Source organism: Echinops telfairi, unplaced genomic scaffold (genome assembly GCF_000313985.2).
Source record: "Echinops telfairi isolate 266 unplaced genomic scaffold, ASM31398v2 ScPeMD7_7416;HRSCAF=8454, whole genome shotgun sequence".
NCBI classification, from domain to species: Eukaryota; Metazoa; Chordata; class Mammalia; order Afrosoricida; family Tenrecidae; genus Echinops; species Echinops telfairi.
In genome coordinates, this window is record NW_022111316.1 from 829377 (window position 1) to 839159 (window position 9783).

Genomic DNA, 9783 nt, shown 5'->3' on the forward strand with positions numbered 1-9783 from the left:
GGGCGCCCGAGGGGAGTCCGTAGTCTGCACTGGAGGCTTGGTGTTCCCTGCTGGGGTTGGTGATTAGGACTTGGCCAGGCCTGGGGTTTTATTGGGTGCATGTGATAAGGAGGGGGGGCGGTTGTGAGGAGTTGAGTGTGTGAGAGCGATTACAGGCCGGCTGGGCAGGCGTCTGAGGAGAGAGGAACTGGAGGGAGGACCTGCTGTGAGGGATGGCCCAAAAGCAGGTCAGGTGGGGGCGGGGGTTTAAGAGGACAGGGATCCTGGAGGGAGGCTGCTTCTCTGAATGCTCACGTCCCCAGACTTGTGGGACTCCTGTGGGAGTGGCGGGTGGCAGAGTCTGGTGGCCTAAATGTCTGTGCTGGAGGTGTTTAGGGAGGAGGACTGGACAGAGGTCCAAAAGGGTGATTCAATGTCTGTCTGTCCGTCCGTCCCAGGGATGATGGGAGGGAACCTAGCCGACCAAGGAGAAATGCGCCTGCCTCCGTGAGCGCGAGGAGCCTGTGGCCTTGGCTCTGGAGGGTCCTGTGAGCAGATGCTGGACCGGGGTGGGCAGTGGGAGGTGAGGGCAGCCTGGGGAGAGGGTGCAGCAAGGCTTGTAGCAATGGCAGCCAGGCCTGGAGAGGAGGAGGAGGCTTGCTACTCCCTTATAGAGGTACAGTCCGGGGAATCTACAGCGGCAGTTCTAGGCTGTCCTACGGGCTGGCAGTTCTAGGCTGTCCTACGGGCTCGCTGCGGGCAGCGTCCACTCCGAGGCGTGTTTGGTTTGGGCTGTGGCAGTGAAGGTACAGAGAAGTCAGTGAGCTGTGTTTTGGAAACAGACTTTGTTGGTCCAGGGTGTCCACAATGGATTGACAAAGAGGGGCTGCCACACTGGCTTCAAACGGAGCCGCTGCGAGGCTGGTTCAGGACCAGCAGGGTTTCTCTCTGTTGGACACAGGGTCGCTGTGGGTCGGACCGGACTCAACAGCACCACACTGCTATGTCAGCCCGCCCCCGCCTCCCCAAGCCTCCACGCCTGCTATGTACTCTGCAGCAGAACACAGCTCAGATGAGCTCAGAGGGGCTGTAGACTGCGGCTTGTCGGGAGGTGACCTGGTCCCTGCAGCTCTGGAAATGTGGGTGCTGAGCTGCTCTTTCCAGAGAGAGCTCTGTGTCCCACACTGCGCTTTGCCCTAGCTGTAGTGGCCTGCTTAAACTTAACTCTACTCCCAGCCCCTTTCCACTCGAGAAATCGGCAACACACTGGTGGGCGCTGCCAGAAAACTCCAGATCCTGACATGTGGGGTTTTGAGTTAATTTTTGGTCTCGGCAGGTTCAGAAACGTTTCCCTGTTGCTAGGTTCTTGACCCTCCTGTTCAGTGGCTGAGCTCTGACCTCCAGAATGGCTGTGTCCCTGTCAGCTCACAGGGGCCCCTCTGCTTGCAGGCAGGGACATGTGACCTCACTAGCTGACGTGCTCGCTGCGGTCCGTGCTTCTTGAGTGTGCTGTGTGTCTGCTACTGGGATGGACTGTGGCCTTTGGGACACCACCACTCCCCTCACCCCCCACCCCTGCCTCAAGGCCCTTCCTCTTGGCACACGTCTGTCATTGTGCACATGCTGCTGGTGATGGGATGGGCGTGAGGTGTTAGCCCTGCGCTGAGGCTGTTGGCTCTTTCCCAGGTGCGGCTCTATGAGTGGACGACCGAGAAGGAGCTTCGCACTGAGTGCAACCACTACAACAACATCATGGCCCTCTACCTGAAGACCAAGGGGGACTTCATCTTGGTGGGCGACCTCATGCGCTCGGTGCTGCTGCTGGCCTACAAACCCATGGAGGGGAACTTCGAAGAGGTAGGCACCCAGGAGGCTTGCAGGTGGGGACTGGGCTGGTCTTCCTGGAGAGATGCCCGACCGGCCTGAACTCTGAGCAGACTCGGTCTCTGCATTACTGTGGCCAGTGGGGCCTCTCGGGCCTGGGCCTGGGCCTGGGCCTGGGGCTCAAGAGGAGACTCATGAGGGTGGGTCTTAAACAGGACTGAGCCTTCCTTCCGAGGGGCCAGCTCGTGACTTCTGACTGGAAAAGGGCCCTTCCTGGATCCAGGTGGATAAAAACCGTTCCTTTCCAAGACTGATGGTGTTTTCTCGTATCCGCCTGTCTATTTAAGATTGCTCGGGACTTTAATCCCAACTGGATGAGCGCCGTGGAGATCTTAGACGATGACAACTTCCTGGGGGCAGAGAATGCCTTTAACTTGTTTGTGTGTCAGAAGGACAGGTGAGCCACCGTTTGTGGGTCTGTGAGAGGCGGGCAGGTGGGTTCCTGATGTGAATCAGGAGGGAGGGAGCACTTGGTGGCAAGGGTCAGGGCCCCAGGCAGCTCGGCATGCTGTGCTCAGGGGTGAGTTTCCCACCCTTGCTTTCAGCGCTGCGACCACCGACGAGGAGCGGCAGCACCTCCAGGAGGTGGGGCTCTTTCACCTGGGCGAGTTTGTCAACGTCTTCTGCCACGGCTCGCTGGTGATGCAGAATCTGGGTGAGACCTCCACTCCGACCCAGGGCTCGGTGCTCTTCGGCACAGTCAATGGCATGATCGGTAAGGCAGACCCTTCGGGGCGCATTCCCCACATGGACCTCCCTCCCTGAGGTCTAGGCAGGAAGCAGCTCAGGCTGGTCCTTCCCGGGCTGCCCGTGTTGAGGCTGCCCTTGGTGCACACGCGAGGCCTCTGCAGCTGGCTGTCCTTTCACCCCTTCAGGCCTCGTGACCTCCCTATCAGAGAGCTGGTACAACCTCCTGTTGGACATGCAGAACCGGCTCAACAAAGTCATCAAGAGCGTGGGCAAAATCGAACACTCCTTATATCCTTCCAGCAGAGCTGGGCCCAGCGGGCACGCGCTGGACTGCCATCTGCAAGGTCACTGTTTGAAACCACCAGCCACTCCTCGGGAGAAAGACCGGGCTTCTTACTCCCTAAACCAGTCGCGAGTCTCAGAAACTCTTTGGGGCAGCTTGACCCTGTCCTAAGGGTCGTTGTGAGCCAACAGCCACTCGATGGCAGGGGGTTTGGATTATGGGGCTCCTGCTAGTGGGGTGGCGGTGCCTCAAGCTGTGCCTCTGTAGTAGCTCCCTGCTTAGGAGCCGTCGGTGTTAGGTTTCTAGCTTTTCAAAAACTGGAAATGTCAGACAGAGTGATAGAGCACTTGCTGTAACACCCCCACCCCCAGCTCCAGCTTCAGTTGTCCATCTTGGGAGCACCATTTATGACACTACGTGTCTGCCACAGGCCCTCTTGGTGCTCTGTGTCACATGGCGAGTTTCGGTCATGACATGGAAAGGTCCCCTCAGGACCTCATTGTGCACAGGCAGCAGTGGCTGAGAGCCTTCCCTGGGAGAGGAGCTAAGCAAAGAAGCCAAACACCCCAGAGGCCACAGAATTCCTTGCCCTGGGGCATCTGAAAGCCACGCTGCTGGAAGTTTCTGTTCCCTGCTAGAGCTGTGAAGTGCTCTCCCCTAGCAGGAGCAGGGAGGGGCTCCCAGATGAGGGGCTCCAGACACATCACAGTCCTCCAGAGACTGGTGGCCACATGGAGCAGGGAGGAAAAGTCTGGGCTGGTGGCCAGGATTCCCCCTGCCTGGCACACCCCCCTTCTCTCTGGACCCAGGTCCTTCTCCCAGGTTGGCCTCAGCCCCATGGTTCTGGACAGGCGTAAACATCAGCATCCCAGAGCATTTGCAATACCTTTTAATGTCACTGGACAGGTGGTCTTGGTCAAGACGTTGAGTAGGTCACGCTTTATATGCCCATCAAACGCCAAAATGTCCAAGAGGCTGAGTGACTCGTGGGGAAACTGCCATTTCCTGTCTTGTTCCCATTGGCCCTTCGTGGCGTGGTCCGGCCCGAAGCAGGGTGGGTGAGTTGGGAACACCGCTCAGTGATTACACAGTCCTTGACGTGCCCGCCCACCTGGAGGTCCTTTCACACAGAGCGGAAGACAGAACCAGCCACGGGCTTCATCGACGGGGACTTGATTGAGAGCTTCCTAGACATCAGCCGACCTAAGATGCAGGAGGTTGTGGCCAACCTGCAGGTAAGCGCTGCTGGGTGCAGCCGGACCAGGGGAGCACCTGCCCAGCCGCCCACGGCCCTGGTTGGGCATTTGCTGGTGGAGTCGGAGGAGATGGGCTACAGCTCCGACACCCACCAGGTAGCCCACACTCTCCTGGGAACAACTCCTGTCTGTGCTTAAGCCGAGAGACACCCTGAGGTGGAGTGCAGGTTGCGATCTTGCAGGGGAGAGAGCTCCCCCAGGGCTGGAGTCTGTGGTGGGTGTTGCTCCCTTGAGGTGTTGCTGGGGGCAGTGCCTCCAGGGGGTGGTGTGTAAGCCAGCTTCAACCTCAGTCCACCTTGCTGACCTATACCCCCCCAAAGAGGGTGGTGGGCTTTTAAGGACACCCTTCTCCCGGCATATCCTGGGGGTGGTAGTCCTCACAGCCTCCTTCCCTCCCTCCCTCCTCGCAGTATGACGACGGCAGCGGTATGAAGCGGGAGGCCACTGCAGACGACTTGATCAAGGTCGTGGAAGAGCTGACTCGGATCCATTAGCCAAGGGCAGCATTCCCTGCCCCTTTCCTCCCCCCACCGTATTGGCTGCGGGGGAAACCTCACAGAGCCACCGAGCTGCATGGCAGTGGATTTCTTAGAACTAAAGCCTTGCCGGGTCTCGTATGATTCAGCCTCTCCCTTGGGCACCCAGCCTGGACTGGCATCTGGAAGAAGCCTGGGTCTCTTGTCTCACTCCTGCGTTGTCCTCTGCTATCCTTTCGTGTGGGGCGGGGGTGTGGGGGAGCGGGGGAGCGGGCGGTGGTGGTGAGAGGGGCGGGAAGGGGCTTGTCTTTCAAGTGGGGACTTCCTGGTCCTTCTCTTGCCCGGGGAGCGGCCAGGGTCTGGAGGCTTGGCCACCAGACGGGCTGGGGCGGCCTGACATCAACCCAGGAGGTGGTGGATGACCCCCCAGTCACAACCCTTCGTCTCAGGGCGCCTGCCCTCGGAGAGGAGGCATGGGGGATGTGACTTGGTTGTTAGTTTCTAAGTTTTATCAAATAAAGTAGACTCTAAGAAGAGCTAGCCATTTGTGGGAGCGTTTCTCCGCTGTTGGTTCGCCCACCATCCCCATGTGAGTGACTGCAGCCCCGTGGACACCCCCGCCCCTGTGGAGTCACTTGTCCTTTTCTGCTAGAAGTGACAGCACCACCTCCTCTCCTTGGCCCTCATAGTTTTGGGTGGAACCCCAGGGTCACCGATGGAGTCCCAGATGCTTCAACTGTTGGCCTGGGGACTGCTTGGGCCGCCTTCCCAGACCCGGTTTTACACCCGAGTGCACGCACGCGTGCAATGGCAGCCAGCTGCACACCTAGGTTACCTCCTGCTTCCTGTGCCTCGGGCCCTTTGGCATCTGTCTCCTTTAATTTCCTGCATTGGGCAATCACTGGGCCTTGGGTTTTGAAAGTCCTGGAGCAGGGCACGTTCAGGCTTGCTCTGTCTCACAAACAAAGCCCATCTTTTTCTAGCTTCTTGGGCTAGGGGGGCCAGTGGGTGGGGGGTTTTCTCCCCTAGCAGCCTGTTGGGAATAAAGGCCACTCTGTCCCCGAGACAGAGCAGGGCCAACCCTGGACATGTTGGCCGACGCATTTCAGACTAGCATGTTTCGGGAAAATTGCTGTTTCCATTTGAAGCTGGTTTTGGGAGGTTCTTGCTTCAGTGGGGGCAGGGGGCGCAAGAAGGGGCTTAGGACAAATCATCTCCCCAAACCACTGTTTGATGGGGATTCTTGAAAGTTCTTTGTATTTGAGAAGATAAGATCTGCTTCCCCCTCCACTGAGACATGCTATCTCCATCTCCGGGCAGGCTGCAAAAGCCAGGCTCCAGTTGCTGGGGCTATGATAGATGGGCTCTAGGATGGGAGGGGCCACAATCAGGAAGACAGACTGGGAGCAGTGCCAACCTGGTGCTCCTGTGGTCGGGGACTCTGCTGGCATCTGCTGCCTACACAGAGTGGAGCTGGCTATTGATCAAATCCCCTCTCAAAAGCGGAGCGTTCTGGTCAGTGGACATTACGCCATAAACGCCCAGGACTCAGTTTCGAGGCACCCACTCTTGAGAACCTGGCATTATGCAGCCACACCCCCCAAAGCCAAATTCACTGCCAAGTCGAGTCAGTGCTAACTCACAGTGACCCTACAGAACAGGGTAGAACTGGCCCTCTGGGTTCCAAGAGTAACTCTGGGAGTAGAAAGCCCACCTGAGTGGCTGGCCAATTCAAACTCCCCATCTAGCAGTAAGCAGCCCAGTGCACGTGACCGCCAGGGTGTCTTGGCCCCTCTTCAGAATCATCAGTCACCTCTGCCTGCCTGGGTTAAAGGTGGTCTTCAGAGCCCTGCTCCAGCCAGCTGGACTGGCTCCCTCCCTCGCAGCCTCTGCATGAACAGACCTTTGGGAACTGACTAGAAACACTGACTCACCACATGGCCACTTAGAAAAAAGATCACAATCAGAGGCATGTGTTCTGCTGCCAACAACAACTCCGCCCTCTAGGGAGGGTCTCTTTGTCACCCAGTGGCCCCAGGCCACAAGTGGAGAGGCAGGAGGCTCCTTGAGCCCTGGAACAGTCAGCCGGAAAAGCCTGGGGGTCGAGGGAACAACACTCAAGAAAGACCCAGAACCAGAGGTAAGGAAGCTAAATTGGTACCAGGAGCAAGGCCAATGCCACTGGCTGATTAGAACGTGGTTTTGAGATTTGCCAACAGGAATTCCCTTCTGCACACTCACTGGCCAGCCAAGCCAGGCCTGCAGAGGATCAGTTCTCCAGGGTTGGACCCCCATAGGTGGTAGGGTTGAAAACAGCTGGGAGGGAAGCTGGCATTCGATGGCAGGGTGGAAAGAAAACTCGCCCTGTGCAATGGGCTCAGGATTGTGGGTAGCTGCGGGGCCAGGAAGCAGTACGTCCTGGTGGACATCAAGTGGTCGCCTTCATAGGCCCCAGTGAAGAGCTGCATGCTTATCCCCATTTCCGAACCAGCCAGATGTCCAGGAGAGTGATGAGCCCGTGGTCAGCCTCCAAGTGGATACAGGGCCTTGGAGCACGTCTTGGCGAGAAACAGGCTGGGCGGTGAGGAAGGAGGTGCAGTTGCTGGCTTTCGGAGGCAAGAAGGGAAGGTGGCCTTGGGCTCTTAGCACCCTCAGGACCCAGACTAGCCCCAGGTAGATGTTGCAGTCGCCTTTGGGTATAGAACATGTTGACCACCTATTTGCAGAATTGGGGGTAACGTGCCGACCAGAGGAGGAGAGGGGTCAGAAGTAGCCAGGTGAGCTAACCACCTGTAAAAGTGCAACCACACAGACTCAGATGGGGCAACTTACCAGCTGGTGCTGAAAAAATGCCTTAGCGAGAGGATGATCACCCCCAGGTTCTCCCGCGCTGCTGTCAACTATTCAACCTGGCAGCATCATGGGGTTGCCAAAAAGAAGTAGCCTTCCACTGCGTGAATCAAGGCAGGGCATTTGGAAGGACCCCCGGGGCTGTCGTCGGGTCCACGTTGGGCTGCCAACTGCAAGGCCAGCAGTTTGAAACCAACAGCTGCTCTTCAGGAGCAAAATGAAGCTTTACTCCTGGAAAAACCATTGAGTCAATTCTGACTCCTCGGAAACTTTATACAGACAGAATAGAACTGCCCCCGGGTTTCCAAGAGCGCAGTGAAAAAAGAGAAAGTCCCTCCACAAGACGGATTGACACAGTGGCTGCAACCAGGTCTCAAACTTAAGGGCGGCTGTGACAGGCAGTGTTTACTTGTCCTGCATCAGGTCGATAGGAGCCATTCAACAACTTCCATGAAGAGTCAGTCTCAGAACCCACAGCAACCGTTCTTCACGTTCTCTAGGGTTGCTAGGTGTGGGTTAAAGGGAAGAGGGAACCCCACAAAATACAGGTTCGGTAGGCGCAATTGTACAGCGATAATAAGTAGAGATTATAGTAAAGTCATAGAGAGCATGAGTTAAAGGATAGAGTCAAGTAATGGAGTCAGACGCAATTCATGGTAGCATCGCTCACCTCAGCCCCCCTTGATGGTCCTCGTGGAGGGGGCTTAGCCGTCAGAGAAGAAGCTGCTGCCTCGTCCTTAGCCACCTTCTCCAGCCACCCTCCGAGAACCAGGGAGCCTCACTATTTATTGCTAACCACGCATCATATCACTTTAGGGGGATCTGATTACAGTCATACATCACAGAAAGGGGCAATACATTTCATTCTTGAACAAGTTTGATCACTCTGGTGTCTCATACAATAAAACAGACAACTACTATTCTGGGAGGCATGCAAGTCTCCTGATAGCAGACAATAACCTAAGTCACAGGGAGGGGTAGCAACATAGGCAATACAATCAATAGGAGGGGGGTGACCTAGGGGTGTGCCCACATTTGTTGTGGGGTAAACAGTGGTGTCTGCTTGATCTAGACAGCTGATAATGGCTACCTAACCTCGGTCATCCTTGGGCGGGTTTGACCTTTGGTATCTCCTACAAGTAAACAGACCACCACTATCCTTATCAGAAGGGAGGGGTCTTATTTAGGGTGAGTCAGACTAACAGTCTAGATGGCTGATGTTAGGGAGAACAACCTCCGACCCACTTTCGCTGCCTAGTGAACAATCATTCCCAAGCCAAATCTGGCATATATTTTGGGGAGACAAGAGAAATCCTTCCATTCCTCACAGCTAGGAGTTGGAATTGACTTATTTTTAGTCAATTGTGCGGTGGTCTGCAAGGAAGGGAGGGTCGGCTGAAGCTGATAAACCAGCGTCCTTCCTCCGAGCCCAGGGCAGCCAGCAGAGGGCAGTCCTAGCCGCAGAACCACAAACCCAGACCCAGCTTTGTTTTTAAAGCAGGCATGGAAAGACGGACTTCCTAACAAATGCTACAAACTGACTTGGGCTGCATTTTGACAATCTGCGAGCTCCTTTATCCCTGGCAGTGCTCAAGGGGAAGCTTGGCCAGTAGGACCTGGTGGCCAGCGTAGGTTCCCGGGCACTAGTTCTCTCCACTTCCACCCCACCACCTGTTCACTGCAGGGCCTTCGCCTCTGGCTGGCTTCCAGGCTGTGCGTGTGGCCTGGGGCAGCTGCAGAAGGCGCCTAAACTTTCTAAAGAGACGTCTAGTCCTGTTTTTCCACTGATAAGCCCAGGGTCCCCACCCTTAAACGCATCCAGCAGTGCCTGGCGAGGCAACATCTGTCCTTCTGGGTGCCCAAAGGAGTCTGGATTCCAGACACCCCCCAGGCCAGGGAATGGGTGGACCTGTGCCCCACACGCTAAGCTCTCAGGCCTTGAAGGTAGGCTGGGGGTTGACCTAGAACTGCCTGGGGCTCAATGGCCCAGGCTTTGGGTTTGCATGTCCAAGCTTCGTTCCCTTCTCTTGACTACAGAGGCTTCTTGGGGCTCTCGAAGAACCTGCAGTCCCGTGTCCCCCCCACCCCATCTCCCCGCCAGCCTGGTTCCGCCAGCCTGGTTCCCTACGGCTGGTTCTTCCCTTTTAGGGCCTCCTCAGCGTGATGCCCCCAGCCTTTCGCAGGAAGCCCAACTCCTCAACCCGGGCAGGGGGTGTGGGCCCAGGGCGAAACCCCGCCCCAGGGGTCCCCGATCTTTGCCCCCGGCGCGGCCAGGCACCTCCCCTGAGAGGCCACGGGCTGGCGATCGAGAGGGGGGAGGCCTTTTGTGTGCCTGGCTTCGAAAGGCTAGAGACACCCCCCGCCA

At 57.0% G+C, this 9783-nt stretch overlaps 2 protein-coding genes across 2 annotated transcripts in view; both read left to right on the plus strand.

Annotated features, from left to right (window-relative positions):
• DDB1 (damage specific DNA binding protein 1) overlaps positions 1–4824 on the plus strand; it is a 21753-nt gene extending 16929 nt beyond the window's left edge. The window contains exons 20-25 of the mRNA XM_004715043.2: positions 1666–1836; positions 2151–2260; positions 2409–2578; positions 2739–2841; positions 3948–4071; positions 4503–4824. Coding sequence (XP_004715100.1) covers positions 1666–1836; positions 2151–2260; positions 2409–2578; positions 2739–2841; positions 3948–4071; positions 4503–4586 — 762 coding nt within the window. The 3' untranslated portion in view covers positions 4587–4824. The remainder of the gene's footprint in view (positions 1–1665; positions 1837–2150; positions 2261–2408; positions 2579–2738; positions 2842–3947; positions 4072–4502) is intronic.
• Positions 4825–9317: 4493 nt separating this feature from the next.
• The window catches only part of VWCE (von Willebrand factor C and EGF domains), a 35047-nt gene continuing 34581 nt past the window's right edge, over positions 9318–9783 (plus strand). The window contains exons 1-2 of the mRNA XM_004715042.2: positions 9318–9362; positions 9567–9763. Of these exons, the coding sequence (XP_004715099.1) occupies positions 9318–9362; positions 9567–9763 (242 nt within the window). The remainder of the gene's footprint in view (positions 9363–9566; positions 9764–9783) is intronic.